Source organism: Rhea pennata, chromosome 5 (assembly GCF_028389875.1).
Source record: "Rhea pennata isolate bPtePen1 chromosome 5, bPtePen1.pri, whole genome shotgun sequence".
Lineage (NCBI taxonomy): Eukaryota > Metazoa > Chordata > Aves > Rheiformes > Rheidae > Rhea > Rhea pennata.
Genome location: NC_084667.1, coordinates 44,007,400 through 44,023,884, shown reverse-complemented (window position 1 = coordinate 44,023,884; position 16,485 = coordinate 44,007,400). Strand labels below are relative to the sequence as shown.

Sequence of the window (16,485 nt, the reverse complement as noted above, 5' to 3'; positions counted from 1 at the left end):
CCAAATCCCTTGGGCAAAAGGGGAATGCACTAATTCCTGACTTTTTCAGTAAAGCACTGGATTGATGCTAGTTGCCTTGGCTTTGGGAAGGGCTTGGTGCCAAGACAAGCTTGGTGACAGGGACAGCTTGGTGACATGGAGAGCTTATAGACAAGAGGAGTTCGTTCACAAGAAGCAGTTGGTGAAAAGGAGAGCTTGATGAAGAGCTTGGTGGCATGAAGAGCTTCGTGATGTAGAGAGCTTGGTTACAGGGAGAGCTTGGTGACAAGAGCAGCTTGGAGACAAGGAGAGTTTGGTGACATCGGAGAGCTGGGTGACAGGGAAATCTTGCCCAAAAGAGGCTCGGAGCAGCCTCCACCCCCCACCGCAGCCAACTCATGTACCGTAGCCGAGCTATAGCATCCCGCAACTGCGGCGCCAGCAGTGCCCACCGGGGGTCTTGGGTCGCGCTCCGGGCCGGTGCCGGGGCGGGCGAGGGTCCCCCACGACTGGGCCGTCGCAGGCGTAGCGGGGCCGTCGCGGCCGCTGGGGCTGGGCTGGAGTGGGCCACCGCCGCTGGCGCCGCCCCATGAGCTGCTCGACGGAGGGCAGCCGTGACCCACTTGCCGCCGCGGGGGCCGGGGCCGGGCCGCCCGGGGCCGGCGGGGCGGGCGGCGGAGGCTCCTCCCCGCTCGCCAACTTCAGGGGCGTCCCGCGCTCGCCTGGCCGCGGGGCCGGGCATGGCCGGCGGCGGCGCGGAGCCCCGCGGCAGCGGGAGCTGAGCTGAGCGGGGCGCGGCGGGGGCTGGCGGCGGGGGTTCCCATGCGCCGACCTGCCGGGGCGGCTGCCGCCGCGGCGCCATGGGAAACGGCAGCGCCGGGGCCACGGGGCCGGGCAACGGCACCGGCACCGCGCCGCCGCCGCCGCCGGGTCACAACGTCGCCGCCCTGGTGCTGGGCATCGTCCTCATCCTGCTCATCGTGGGCGGCAACGCGCTGGTGTGCCTCAGCGTGTGCACGGAGCGGGCGCTGAAGACCACCACCAACTACTTCATCGTCAGCCTCGCCGTGGCCGACCTGCTGCTCGCCGTTCTCGTCCTGCCCCTCTACGTCTACTCCGAGGTGAGGCCACCGCCGGGCAGACTGGGGGCTGCAGTGAGAGCAGGGAATGGGGCTGCAGTGGCAGCGCGGGCTGCAGTGGGGCCGGGGGTGGGGGCGTGTTGGGACTGTGGTGTACCCCATCGCACTCAGTATCTTTCACTGGGCTTTTGTGCCTGGAGGTCCTGAAAGTTGCAGGGCTGTGTGGTGGGATCCACAAGAGACCAAATATCAAGGGTTAAAAACCCTTCCCGGGATTGTTCCCCACCTGTGGCCCGGAAATCCCTGCCTGCCTCCCGTGCTGCAGCCTCTGGCCTCCCGCTTCCCCCTCCTCCCTTGCTGGAATGCATGTGTTACCTTCAAACCGCCGCAGGTTCCCCTTTTTTCCTCCTATCATCCCTGTTCATCTGCACTGGAAAAGCTCTGAAGGACAATTAGTAGCAAAAAACAGGTTGGCAGAAGTTCTGGTTCTTGCAATCACAGCGCTGTGTGGTCCCTGTGTGCGTGGGTAAGGGGGTTTCCCTTTGTCCTTCTCTGGTGAGCCATGATGCTGACGGGACTACCAAGGTGGTGTAGCAGAAATGGAAATCCTCTGGGCTGGGTGAGCAGCTCCGGGAAGTTCTCGGACAAGTCCCAGGCTGGGGTACAGATTGCCAATGAGAAAATTTTTAGGAAGGGATAGAGGGCTCCTGTGCTCTGCTCTGTCTGGTATGAGGTGATCAGCTGTTGGGGATAAGGGAGCTCTTTAGCTAGGAAATGGGTTGCCATGCCAGGTTGAGGAGGATTAATTGCTTTTTTAGGGAGCTAGTTGGTGTTCTCCTTCCTTTGAAGAACTACATAAAGGCTGCTTTGGTCTGCTTGCTGCAGGGCTCCTCCTGGCTGGATGTGTTCTTGTTTGCGCAGTCCTGACCCCTTGTATGCAGATGGTTGCGCAGAGCCACTGTGAACTTTGGGACAGGCCTTCTCTCCACCTCAGAAACTGCGACGGCTGAGGGAGAGGCTGGAGCCAGAGGCAAGGATGTGCATTCAGGTTCTCCTGAGGCTGAGTGGTTTTGCATTTCTCTCTGCCTCTGTTTTCTCAGCTATGAAAGGGAGATATATTTTTACTATCTGGGGATCGATAATGCCTTAAGATTGCAGGGGGATTTGTTGGATCAGGGTGCAGAGGATGGCTAGAGCCTGCCTGTTACTACCAGCCTGTGGCTCTTTCACTGCTCTCACTGCAGCCCTAGCTCTCCCCAGAGGTGAGCGGATGAAAGTCTCTGTGGGCCAGAATAGCTTTTTATTTATTTATTTTACTTCTATCTTCTGGTCTTCTGGGATAGCTGGTAGTGTAACGGAGTCCTTTTTTTTTTTTTTTTTTTTTTTTTTTTCTGCTAGATGTGAGGGGGGAGCCAGGATTTTCCCTCATGCAGAGTCTGAGGTGTACCCTGGGGGCTCAGAAGGGCAGTTCAGTCAGACTTTCTGACCTTGTATTTGGTGACAGCTGCATAGTTTGTAAGGTGGTTGCTTAGGTACTTTCTCAGGGAATGAAAGGGGCTGTCCCCATTCCCCAGCAGAGCGGCATTCCCACGTTGATGCCCGGGCCAAGCAAAAACACCAGCATCCCCAAAGTGCTCAAGCCATAGCATTTTCCCTTCTCTTCCATCCCAGGGCTGCCATTCAGCACCTGACAAGGTTGGGCCTATATCTTCTTAAGCTAGGAAGGTTGTAGATTAGAGCTTAGGATGCTCTTAGCTACGTGGTCCTAGGATTTCTTAGGACATTGTGACCTTTCTGGAGATAAAGGTTTTCTACAGGGACATGCTCAGCTGGGGAGCTAGGAGAAGAAACAGTGAAGAACAGGAGCAGTAGATTTCCCTCTCTCTTCCCCCCACTGACAAGAGCCCCGTCATGTTGCTTGTTTTAGGTTGTTCTGTTTTAACTTGTTGCCTCAATTTTGGCATTAGAAAGTTGGATCCATCTTTCTCCACCATTCTTTTCAGCTACTTCTTGCTAATTGGAATTTCTTTTTAGGGGGAGAGGGGTGGTTGTTTTCCTTGCTTTTTCTGTTTTCTTTCCATGTCTCCTGTCCCTGACTCTGTGGGCAGATACGCATAGCAATGTGATTTCCTCTGGCCTGCAGGTCCAGACCTTGCTGGCATTTGTAAAATGCTGGTTACTGTACTTGGAGGTACCTCTGAAAATGCTTCCAATTGGGCATGCGCGTTTTGGGGGTTTCCTTGCATATCAGAGAACATTCTACAAATGCTGGATTCTCAGACAATGGGTGTCTGACCCCACCTAAGCTTTAAAAACCTGGGCTGTCCAGCCTGTGCTTGAGCTGAGATGATCCTTTAAGTGTGTTCATTTCCATGGCTGTTCATAAACATCAGTTACGGGGCTTAATTCTCCAATGTCTCTGCACCCCTGATATTAAACAACAGGACATGGAGGAGGCATACTGGCAGAACTGTCCTTCCCTCTGAGTCCCGTGGCTTCTGCATCAAGGCAGGATTTTAGAGGCATAAGAGACCTTGTGAAAAGGCAGCACACACCAGGATCTGCACTCATCTAGTAGCCACTTCAAATCACCTCACAGACTGACTATGGAAGGTGCTGTATGGGCAAGGAGTGAAAAGCAGCAATGTATAGCAAGCATAAGCTCTTTGAGCAGACAATGGGGTTTGGAAATATAGGGCAGCTTAGGTTGTTGGTCAGTGCTAAAAAACTGGTTTCCTGCCTTGCAATTTCTCTATAGGCTCAGAGCCTACAGAGCTTGATGCTTATTTTTAATAATCTCCTATATACTGGTTGGGGATTTGCAGCTTGCTTCATTGTGAAATATGCTAAGAAGAGGTCAGAGTGGCCATTAAGTCAGTGCCAGTGGACTGAATTTTTCTGGTTTTAAGAGGCCAAAGTGAAAGCTGGATATCAGAATCAGATGCTCAGTCTGCATGTATAAATGCAAATGCATCCCTCGTTGTGAAGGCTGGAACAGAGGTAGATCATCCAGTTGTTAATGAGGAAAGGAAAAGTGACCTAGGCAGGCAGGACAAAGGGTATAAGGTACAGTGTGACCACTGTTTCTTAAAAGTAGCTTGATTTCAACTTGTACTCTGTGCCATTCCGTTTAGGCACTCCAAATGTGGCCTGGGCAGTCAAGAGGCATCTCCTGAGTGTTTAACATTTGGGGTTTTTTCTCTTTCTTCTCTCTCTCTTTCTTTTTAATGCTGCTCCTGACAGTCCAAGTGGACTTCTACCTATAACCATAAAGTATGACCACTTCCTTCTTTCAGCAGGAAAAGCTTGGTCACCTTGTGCTTTTTCCCTGTAAGATGACTTTTTGTGTCAGATTTCTAGAATCGTTCCTCCCAATCATGGCTTTAGAAGACAGCCAAAGGGATTTACATTTGAGATGTGACATCTGAGATCCCTACAAAATGACAGATTTCCCATGGGCTTCCATGGAGCTGAGTTTGCCTCCTGTGAGATATGGATTATCTTTTGCTGCTCTTCACAACAGCCTGAGTACAGTGGGACAGGCCTTGGTTGCTATTTCTAGTTGTTAGGAAAGCTTATTCCAGTGCATTAGCAGCCGATGTTGACACATATTGTCCTGTCGCACTTTTGAAAGAGCCAGAATAACTTTTTCTCACAGCTAAACTCTTAGTTTTAGAAGTCTTGGCTGTAGGGGGCCAAATTAGGTGTTAGTACTCTGTGGATGTCCCTTGTTTGTTCCTGCAGGGTTGGAGGATTGCTGAAAGCAGGTGCTAGACAAGGGCAAAATTGGTACATGCAGTCACAACCATTTCCTCTCAGCACTGTTTCACCATCACTGCAGTGTTGCCTGGAATGGGGGAAGGGAAATGGGGTCATGTAATGCAAACTTTCTCCAGTTCTGTCCACACCTGTGCATCTTATGGGAGAAGCATCACAATGACGCAATGGCTTTCTGATGGTGAGCAAGAGATGAGTCTATTACTCCTGGTCAAGTCTGGTCCTGTTATACTAGGCTTTCTCAGCTAATTCAAAAATGGCATATCCTTGCCTGCAAAAACTTGGTTGGTAAACAGGCCAGCAGTGACAGGAAATCTGTATCTTCCACTGAGCTGGTGCTGTGTGGCTCTTTCTAGATATGCAGGAAAGCCTTCCTGCTGGTTGTTGAACATAGATCCCTTTAGACCTCTTCTCCCCACATTTTTGTGAGAGGAACATTTGCCACTGAGTACTGCTCTGTTCTAAATCTCTCTCTTGTGTTTGCTGTGCATTGATGAGAGTTCTTCAGTCTGTATTTCTCTCCTCATTAATTTGCTCCGTCGAATTTATCTTCCTTAGCAGCTCAAGTTCACACTTGGGGCCTTAATGAGAAAGAGTGCTCTAACTGATGTGAGAAGCAGCTCTTCAGTAAATTTGAATATTGATGTAGTTTGTCAGTTCTGATCTTCCACCAGAAGCATCCTATCCGTGGAGAAAGTAAGAAACACCAGCTTTCCACCATGTCAGAGCATCCATTTCCCAACCAAACAGCTTCTGAGACTTTTCTGAGACTGTGGACGTGAAGTGATTTTTTGCTGGGACAGTGCTTACAGCCTTCTTCATACGGCTCTTCTGTAGAAGCACACCATATTTAGAAAAAACAGAAGCACTTCTGCACTCTAATCATTCTTGATTCTCTTTGGAGTGCTGGTTCAAGATGGAAATGGATTGACAAGCTGAGGGCAGAGGAGGTGGATTAGTAGTGTTTGCCATCTCTTTCCCTAGCTACTACACGGGGGTGACTGAAACAATGTGCAGGTAAAAATAGGTACATATGCAATCATATGTCAGACCACAGTCTGAGGATGCAGATGTGTCCAACACTTTCCACTAAACTTGTTCAAGCACTGCAAAGAAAATGTGTAGTGTTAGCCAGTTGTTAATTACCTCATGACCATCTGCTCTGATAAGCAGAAGGTATTATATTCTCTAACTTGCTTGAATATCCCAAATCTTCGGTCTTTAGTCATACTGACTTCAGCAGGAGTTCTGCTTCAGTAAACAATATGGTGGGAAGAGGTAAGATCCCATGGGAAAGGCAGACTGTTCTTCTGCAGCATCCTTGTCTTTCTGACAGGAGTGCGAGTGTTTTGCTGTCCTGGGAATCTGCTGGCAGTAAGGCAAGGATGATAGGAAATGAAGGTGAATGAGATGGCTTGGGGCATTCCCAGGGCTCCAAGATAATTCCCCAGGAATGTGAAAGGAGGCCCAGAGAAGATATCACAGTCTGCCTGGAACACTGACAGCACTGAAGATGCGGGTTATTGCTCCCCTGAAGCGGTGAGAATGCCTAGAGAAAGCTGAGCTGTGAGGTGTTCTGGAGGTACTGCAGAATATTGTTAGGCTTCGAGTGCCTTTGCTCACTAGAAATCTGCTGTTAGGGAGCTGTGTGGCTACAGAGACTTGCCTTTGTGCTCAATTGCTTCATCAGCACCAAAGCACTCTGACAGTGGCGTGAACCACAGTGGTCTTTCAGTTACATAGTCCTGCCTCACTTAAAATGAACAGGAGACGTTTGCAGCTTGGCAGGAACTAGACTGGGCAACTTCCGCGCTTGTATTCCACTGTAGAGTGTATGTCGTACCTGCTCCTCTCTGCAGGCTGTTTCTCTGATCAGCTCTTTCCTTAATCCATCCTGAGTGACTGAGCTGTGAAACAGATCTGATCCAGGAAGCTGCTGGCAGGCACCTTGTAGGGCATGGTTATGTAAACATCTTTGCTACTGAGATCTAGTTGATTAAGAAAAAGCAGAAACTATTTTAGCAGATCTGCCTGTTTACCCTTCTCCTGCAGGTCAGGAAAGTTTTCTGCCAGCATGCAGTCTGCCATGCAGGTCCTCAGAGCAGCAGAGCAGCCAGTCACTAACTATACAAGCCTTTTCTTGGTGAGGATGATGCTGTAGCTTCTGTGTAAAACTTTTCAGGGTGTCAGTGTAGCACTGATAGAAAGACATCTCTCTCTCTTTTTTTTTTTTTTTTTGCAATGAATCCTGTATGCGTGTGCATGAGACACAATTCTGGTGAGAGACGAAGTCTACTGTCCTCCAAATTTTTTGTCTCTCTGTGAATGAGTCATTCTGTTGGCAAAAATATTCAAGATTAAAGTATTTCTGGGAATCATCAGCTTCAGCTGGAGTAGAAGATCTTCTAGGCCTGAGTGATGTGTGAGCTTCACAGTCTCTGGACAAAATAGTGAGGAGGTGATATAGCCCTGCAGTTGTAAACCAGTGCTAGGGATTTTCAGTGACCAATACTATGGGGAGGTAGTCTTTGTATTTTGGGCCCTTAAAATGTTTCAGAATGGATGATCAGGCTTGCTCCGTGTTTCTGTAAAACCTTGGCCTTAAATCTTTAAGGCAGGAAAGGACTTTAGAGCAGGCAGTAAAGCCACCTTTGTCTTGTATCCCACTCCCTCCTCCCTCCTTGGAGACTGTATTGTGTCTTCTAGAGAAGGTGGTGGTCAGCATGGCTCACAAAAAAGGCACAGGGTCAGCTTCTTGCAAGCATATAGGAAATTCTTTAACTCTGATACAGGACTTTTCCCATTTGCAAGGATTATTCTTCTTCTAATTAGTGCCATATCCTTCTTGGTAGGCTTGACACTTCCAGTGTCTCCATGTTGCGCACTTGAACCACGGCCTTGCTGAGGGCAGGCAGGTGCTTGTTCAGAAATTCAGCTGGGCATCTCCTAATTCACTTGCAGTCTGTGTGCTGCTGTTGCCTGGGTCTCTTATTTCTGTTGCCATCATCACCAGAAACTAAAGGACTGATTTGTGCTCTCTGTTTCTCAGTGAGCCCATTTGTAGGGCTGGCAAGAGAGGCAGATACGAAGGTCCCATGTGCTGCTATAAGAAGAGCTTTTTTTTCATAGGAAATAAGATAAAGAAACCTTTGTCATCAACCTGTCTCATGCTCTTAGGATTACCAACAGTGTAAGAGCCCTTCTGATATGAGGCATGTTTGCAAGAAGGCAGATTTTCTCTTACAAACTGAGTGTACTTAGGAATACGACCATCAAGATGACCGGAGCTAGGAATGCAGTCTGCTGAAAGGGCCTCTTGAGTTGTCAAGTTCACCTCCCACCAACCTGTAAAATCTCTTCTATAACCTCTTTGTATTCTGTGTAATAAGAAGTTTGAGTTGCTCCTCCTCTGCCCTTAGTGGTAGTCCAGACCTAAGTGCCATGTGCAGTGAGATATGAGATGCGAGTATCTTGTACAAGACCACAGTGACTGCATGCGAATTTACTGGTGTTGCCAACCTTGGTCAGCTAAACTAGCGTCCAGTCTGCACCTGGAATGCTGCTTTGAAAAGAGTTTGGCTTGTGTCCAGAAATGGGATGCTTATCATTTTCCTATAAACCCTTGTCTGACACAGAACACTGAGCTCAGGGTAGAACGTGACACACACACCCCCACCACCACACACCTACTGTTCCGTCTTCTTCCAAGAAATGATGCTTATAGGTTTCAAGTATAGTGGTTAATATGCCTATCCTCATGCATTTAGCAGGCTCACTCTATATATATTCTTGCCTGGAGCTGTGCAAACAGCCAACAGCCTTATATAAGACCTGACAGATAGTTTGGCTTGCGGGGCTTTGTTTTATTTTGTTAAGGGGCACAGCGAAACAGACTCTCTACAGGCGTGCTGTAGTAACTAGCTGGCTGTGCCTTCTGAGCATCAACGCCTCAGTCGTGTTGCAGGAAACAACAAGGGGCCTTGCGCTAAGAAAGTAGAGAATACAAAAATAAATAAATAAATAAATAAAAGCTGATGGAAGTGGAGTTCCTCAGGAGTACTATTTAAGGGCAGCTTGAGCTGTTTATGATCCCTAGAGCTTTACACAGTACCTTGATGGGCTAATCTTCTGCAGCCTACTGTAATCAGGTACCAGTTAATCACATGACCCAGCAAAGCCAGCTAGGCCTCTAATCCAAAGTCACTCATGCATCGGAGAGGTTCTTGGTGCATTTTGCTAAACTGCGCAGAAAAGCAACATGGTATGATAGCAAGTCCTCTCCTGCTGCTTTTCCCAAAATGAAAGTCTTCTAAAACAAAGAGAGAGAAAAGGGAAGGGCCTGTAATATTTTCTGAGTGGCCAACTTGAATCTTCTGGCAAAGAAGGTGTCCTGTGAAGGTGCTTAGCTGCTGCAGTCTGAGAGCTCTTCTCCCTTTCAGAATCAATTAGTTCACCAAAATTATAATCCACTTTTGAAAATTATGGCTCAAATTCTTTCTCTCGTAATTTGAACTGAACTTGTCAGGATCCCAGTGAAGCTAGCAAAAATTTGATGGTTCATTTTCTTGATTTACTTCCCAAATTCAGTTTGGAACGGCTGGTCTATGTGAGCCAAAACCGGAATGAAGCATTTAGGTCTGCATCCTGATCTCTTTTGGAGGTTCAGTTTACCTCCCCTCCTTTAAGGAGATATATATATAAAAAAAAGCCAAATAGTTTCTTCAGTCTACTGAGTCTACTTTGGCTTTATAGCTCCACTAACCATAATCCTGTGCGTGACATCACTACTACCTGATAATCCATGGAGCGCTGCCTGCCCTGTAAGCGTGTACAGGGGTGATTGTGAATATGGAAGAACATCAGGTTGGTGCAGGTCACTGTGAATGCCCAAAATTCTAGAGGAAAACCAAAGTGCTGGCTGGAAGTAGACTTGAAAATATTGCACTTCAAGCTAGGGAAGACCTAATGCTCTACTCCATGAGGAAATTGCAGCCCTCATCTCAGGGACTCTTCTTTCTGCTGGAGCACCAGATAGAGATGCCTGACACCCTGGGCCAAAAACATGTGGCATAAAATACCACGTGGACTTCAGTCCTCAGATGCAGAAACAAAATACCACATTGTGAAGTTTTCTGTCCCAGTTCTACAGGTTGCTGACACTTCTCTGACTTTGCAGAAAACCCAAGAAAGAGTGAGCAAACTTGTTTTCCGGCTGCAGTTACTCTTTTGTTCAAAGGACTGAAAAGTACTGTTTCTCTCCCAGTTGCTCAGTAAGATGAGTTGCCACAGGGCAAATGTGACTCAGAAGGATTTTTCTCCCCTGAACCAGTCACGCAAATGTGACTCAGAAGGATTCTTCTCCCCTGAACCAGTCATGGACAGGTTCTGCCCTGAGGTGCTAATTTCTTTTTGCTCCTTGCTTGTCTCCCTCAGCCAGTGGGTATCGTTGCTTTGCAAGGCCTTGTGCACTCTGGGAGTTTCCAAACTGTAGTACCTATCTTGCTGCCTCTGAAGGTGAGGCTCAAGCTGGAAGTGATTCCACATTGCAGGGCATCAGGAGGCAGCTGGAGGAGAGGGGTGGTTAATTTTCCTGTGCTGTTCACAGTAGAGTTTGGTTCGGTGGACCTGTTCCTGACAGGGAAGAGGATCTCTGCACTTGCCCACTGTGATGTGGAGGGTGTTACAACAGTATTATCACAGGTTTACTTTGGACAAAGGATGGAGAGCAGCCATGGAGTAGAAGTGGAGATGCAGGGTTTCTCTCTGACACAGCACTGTATAAACAGAGCTACATACTATGGGCAAAAAGCGCTGTTCAGAGCCAGATGAGCACTGCTCTACTGCTCCTGCAGTGCAGGCATCTTCTTGGGAGATACACCTACAGTTTGCTGTCCAGCCTTGGTCATGTTACCAGCAAGGTCTACAAGTGCTGCAGTGCTACAGCTGCCTCCCTGGATGGTTTTCCCTTGGGTTACTTAGACTAGACTGAACAAAAGCACTTTTCCTTGCTTTCACGTTTATTAAGCAAATACAACAACAGTCTATTTCTTTTTTGACTTCATTCCCTCACTCCTCACTTTACACTTGCAAGTCAGTTGAACTTCTCTCCATCTTCCAGGCACTCCAGCCCTTGGTTTCTGAAGTGGCTTATCCACTTGTGTGCCTGGGGTTATATCATTCCTCAGGACTTTGCAAAGGGGAATTGGTCAGGATGTGCTCTGAAACAATGGGGCAGTAATTAGGTCACATCAGCAAGGTTGTTAAGCTCTGAAAAGTAATTGCACAAGACGGCTCTGGTGTTATGGTGAGGGCTCATGCAAATGAAGGCAAACAAGTCTGTACTGTGCACTATAAGACATTTGTGAATGAGCTTAGAAGTCTAGGTTTGAAAGCCCAGGCACCAACAGCCAGAGAGAAGTGACCTGGGCAGCAGTCTGCTTGAGGCAGATCTGATCACCTCTGATGTGGGAAGCTTTTTAATTAACCTCATTTGATTTGGAAAGGGGAGGGGTATGGAAACTTTAAGTATAAAGATGAGAGACACAGAAAACTTCTGGACCAGGCTGGAAACTGCAGGAGATGGGGAACATAGTGTTCACACCATAACTCATACTTAATGCTGTTAGCACATAAGGAAGATGCTTTGATGACCTGTGTTCCAGTTGTCAGTCTCAGCTCTTTCTATCTAGGAAGGAATCAATTGGGGAAAAAAAGTACCTGGCCAAAAAAGAGGACATCTTGCATGGAGAAAAAGAAAGGCAACAGTGCTGCAAGGAAAGGAAGGGAAGAGCAGCACTGCTGTGCAAATGCAGCATCTGTATGTTAAGCAGCTGCTGATTCCAAACAGAAATGTTCCCGTGCATTAGTGTTACTTTTTGTGATGGCTTCAGCTCCCTAAATTCTGTAGAAGGTCTGCTTAGAAGACTAACTTTTTCACAAGCTTATCTGTTTATATGACTGCTAAAGAGTATGAGGTAAAGAAAGAGCATGAGGTAAAGAACATACCCACACATATATGAGTGTGTGTGTCTGTGTGTATTGCTGAATGACTATTAGTGCAGTAAAGAATAGATTTGCAAGCTACTGTTAGGACTTGTGTTTGAGTCAGGGATGGCAAGTGATCATTGCTACAGAACTTTTTGTTTTGAAGCTAAACACATATGTCTCCATATGACACACTGAATAGAGGGTTTGGATTCTTAAACTAACCTCTCTCTGCAGAGGGACCCAAAGGATTATTGAATTTGCCTTGCCATCACAGAAACTGGGAGAAAAAAGTTCTCCACAGCTCATTGATTGCTTTTGATTTGCCTTTGTAGGTATGAGTGTGTTGACAATTCTTTGTGAGTGCTGAGCAAACTCACAAAAATAATGACATGTTGGCATCAAGCAGAAAAGGGCTTGAACTTTGCTGTATCAGATTTAAAAGTATGCTCAAATAATAGGCTAGTTTTACAACCGAGTGAACTGGTACAGTAGTGGTGAGATCCCTGTTAGGTTGGGACAAACTTCCACAAACAGTTTCTGGTGGCTGTGCTAGTTTAAGCTGTTGCTGCCCTTCCTTCTGTTCCCTGCCTTATGCTGCGCAAACGTTTGTACAGCTGGCTGAAAATGACTTCGCTGAAAACCAGAAAGTGTCGCTGTGGCTTTAGTGAAGTTGTAAGTAGCCTTTTAATAGCATCTGGTGCCTAGCCCCTACTCAAAGGTGCTTAGTGCTGAACAGCTCTGGGAGTGAAAGTGCCAGATAGTCAATACAAGGACAGCTTTAGCTCTGGAAATACCTTTACCCCCTCCTTCAGTGAGCAAGTGTAGCTAGAACGAAACAAGTTGGTACTTAGGAAGGACATCACCAACTTGTTATAAGAGCTGTACAGTATGCCGCCTCTCAAAATACCATTTCTCTGAACCTCCAGGAAGGAGGATTCTTTGCCTGGCAAAAGAAATGCATGTTTAGTTCCAGAAATACCCTTCAAACAGCTTAGACCCTTCCATCATTAGAGCTTGTGTGTATCTTGCTGAGATGATCTGGCCCACACCATGCCCTGTTCACTCTGCCGGACTGCTACTTCTTGCTCTGCTCCTTACGGTAATAGTACCCAGGCCTAAGACATCATAACGCTGGATCCAAGAAGCTCTTTGTTGTGCCTGCAACTGAGTGTTCTTTGCAGAATATAATTTGGAGTCAGCACTTGCAGGCCAGTGCACAGTGGTATAGTCTTTTGAGTGGTGTGAAGATCACAGAGCATTATAAGAGTTTGATACAGAGGAATGAGGATGCCTGCAATGGCAGAGAGAGAAAACGAAAGATACTATATTTTACTAGCTTTAACATAGTCTGAGGAGGCTGGCCTTGTGCCTAGCATGACAGATTAAACAGTTGTGTACCACAGAGAAAAAATATTTGCATTCAGTTGTAAACAGGCCACTGGAACAGTTTGGAATTGAAAAATGGAAGAGGGGCTTTAGGCACTGTGAATTGTCTAGGAACCTTTACTGGCTTCTTCAGTGACTCACATCTAGAGAGCACAGACTCAGCCCAACTAATGCTTAGCCCTGCCTTACTGGGGAGATTTTGGGGGTGGGTCTGATGACTGTCACTCTGCACTAACTGAAGCTATGATCTGCCCTGTGTCCATTATTCTGCCCAGCTCGATTTGCCTGGCAATCTGTAGACTCTATTCTCTAGGTAGGCCAGAAATGCAAAGTCTTAAGGAAGCTGTGATCTTTCTGGCACCACTGCTTTGCTGAAAGGGAGTTATGATGCTGAAAGGGCCTTATGACTTGACTTCAGGCTTCTTATTTGATTGGAGGACAATCTGAATGGCTGAGGTTCCTGCACACGGAGTTGCTCCTTCCCTGCATTTGAAAGGCAGTCAGATATGGTACCCACTGAGCTGGGGATCTCTTCCTTCAGTTCCAGGGAGGCGTGTGGTCCCTCAGCATGGTGCTGTGTGATGCCCTGATGACCATGGATGTGATGCTCTGCACAGCCTCCATCTTCAATCTCTGTGCTATCAGTGTGGATCGGTAAGTGCCTCTCTCCTCTTCATGCCTGCCTTCCCATGCTGGAGGAAGTGGATCATGCAGGTATTTCTGTATTCTGGCATCAAGCTGCTTCCATACACGCCCCTGCTAAGATCACATGCAGAGTGAGAATGTGGTCAACAAATCTTGTCTTTTCCCTGCTGCTGTGCCCTTTCGCTGCAGAGAGACTGGGTCCTATTTTCCCCCTAAGATGGATGTTCTGCACTACCATTTTCCTTCATCGCCGGCTTTGTGTCCCATCAATAGCCTCACAGTGGCCAAGCTGAAAGCACAACTGTGCGACTAGGACAGGGCTGTCTATCCCTTAGCATGCTCTTCTAATGAGGAAGACTGGTTGTAGCCCAGGCCTCAGCTACATAAGTAAATCAAAAGGGGGGAATCACTGAGCAGTGAAGGACAGTGGCAAGCAGTTCTGGGAACAGTCCCTTGCATCCTGTGTGGTGACACCACCATCCTATTGCTTACTCACCTGGGGTCTGTGCTGGCAGGTTTATCGCTGTTTCAGTCCCACTGAACTACAACCGGCGGCAGATTGACCTGCGGCAGTTGATCCTGATCTCCACCACTTGGATCTTTGCCTTTGCTGTGGCATCTCCAGTCATATTTGGCCTCAACAATGTTCCAAACCGGGACCCCAGCTTGTGTCAGTTGGAGGATGACAACTACATTGTGTATTCCTCCATCTGCTCCTTCTTTATCCCCTGCCCTGTCATGCTGGTGCTCTACTGCGCCATGTTCCAAGGACTCAAGCGCTGGGAAGAAGCTCGCAAGTCCAAGCTGAGGGGCAGCATCTATGGGGGCAGCAGGAAGCTCTATCACCCCTCGCCCTTCATTGAGAGAGAGCAGGCTGGACTGGAGCCAGATGAGTGCAACCCTTACGCCTGCTCTGACCCTCCCGTGCCTGGGGACTATGTGATGAACAATGGTGTCCAGACTATCTCTTACCCACACCTCAAATACCCACACCCGGGACATAAACGGAAACAGGCTAAGATCAATGGTCGGGAGCGAAAGGCCATGAGGGTGCTGCCTGTTGTTGTTGGTGAGTAACAGTCTGCAATGGTCAGGAGAGGGTGGGAAACACGCTGCATTGACTCACAACAAGATTCAGTCTAACAGAACTTGCTTGAGCCTAGTTAAGTGAACACAGATTGGGTTTCCTTGTGGACTCCCCTGCCATGAGTCAAGTTTCCTGGGCATGGTTGCTTGTGCAGCAATTAGAGCTGTCGCTGTAAAAAAAACTGAATTTTTTTCATTGCTGGAGGAGATGAGGGTGGGATAAAGCCACCTCCTTCTTACTCCACTGGCCAGTGCCAAGTCTTTACTCCTTCTCCTCCTCCCTTTGATATGTGGACTGCTGTTTTAACATCCATCCTCCCCTTGCTACTGTGGAACGGTCTGGTTGCAGCATAAGGCGGGGAGACGTGCCTCACCCATCTATTGCTGTGACAGGACAGCTACAGGTTTATCAAGTGAACAGCTCAGCACCCCTTTGATCAAGAGGAGTAGTGTCAACAAACAACACTTAGGGAAGAACATTTGTACGCTGTTTATAATTTGACTTTTTCTGCAAAGTAAATTTGTGATTCCTGGTATCTTAAATGCAAATCCAAAATGATACATCACTTAAACTTATCTTTTGTCAAATACTGAAAGGTCTGCTCTACACATCAGCATGTCTGCTGTTTTTCCCCCTAGCACTCTGAACTGTCTGCATTCTTGTTTGGCCCAGTTTGCATTTCTTGTTAAATTAAACTCTTTCATAATACTCATATGACTTTTTCTCTTTTTAACATCCTTCTGGCAGGTGCTTTCCTATTCTGCTGGACGCCTTTTTTTGTGGTCCACATTACAAGGGCTCTCTGCAAGTCCTGCATCATTCCTACGCAAGTCACCAGCACTGTCACTTGGCTGGGTTACGTCAACAGTGCTGTCAACCCCATCATTTATACAGTTTTCAATGCAGAGTTCAGGAACTTCTTCCGCAAAGTCTTGCACGTCTTCTGCTGAGTCTACTGGAACTGGAGGGGAAAAGGAAAGACCTGGATATTTTTGTATGGTTCATTAAAGTTCTATTTCTGCCCAAGGTCTATTGTTGTTGTTGGGGTGGAGGGAAGGAGGAGAGGTGGCAGATAATTGTTCCCAGGTCTTTATCTCCACTACAAAGAGTTACAGGTAAGTACCAGCTCAGAAACTCTTCCCATTGGATACTGCTCATGTTGTCAAGTTTTTAAACACTTGATGGTTGACATAAGCGGCATGAGATGCAACAAGAAAGCATGGATGGTTCTCAAAAGAGCTCTTGCTTTGCATTCAGCTGTTTCTTCTACTTTGGGCTCCTTTTAGCACAAGGGCAGTCACAAAGCAAAACACACACCACCCCATAAGCCACAAAGGCAGAAGAGCTTTGAAGCATAGACCTGCTCTGGCCCAGAGAGTCACAGACATGTTCACTGCTCTCAAACCCTGCTTAGGGGAAATCCTACCAGATACTGTCTCAGGATGGCTTACTGAAGAAGCTGTCTGGCGCACAGCCCTCCCTTATTGCTGTCCACCTTGGCAAGGCCTCTCTCCACAGATTCCACAGGATTTAAACTGTGAGGGA

At 47.6% G+C, this 16,485-nt stretch overlaps 1 protein-coding gene across 1 annotated transcript; it reads left to right on the top strand.

Moving 5' to 3' along the window:
- Nucleotides 1-839: 839 nt before the first annotated feature.
- DRD4 (dopamine receptor D4) lies at nt 840-15,890 on the top strand. The gene is made up of 4 exons (XM_062577277.1): nt 840-1,100; nt 13,750-13,862; nt 14,369-14,922; nt 15,688-15,890. The coding sequence occupies exons 1-4, from the start codon at nt 840-842 to the stop codon at nt 15,888-15,890; spliced, it is 1,131 nt and encodes a 376-aa protein (XP_062433261.1).
- Nucleotides 15,891-16,485: the final 595 nt, after the last annotated feature.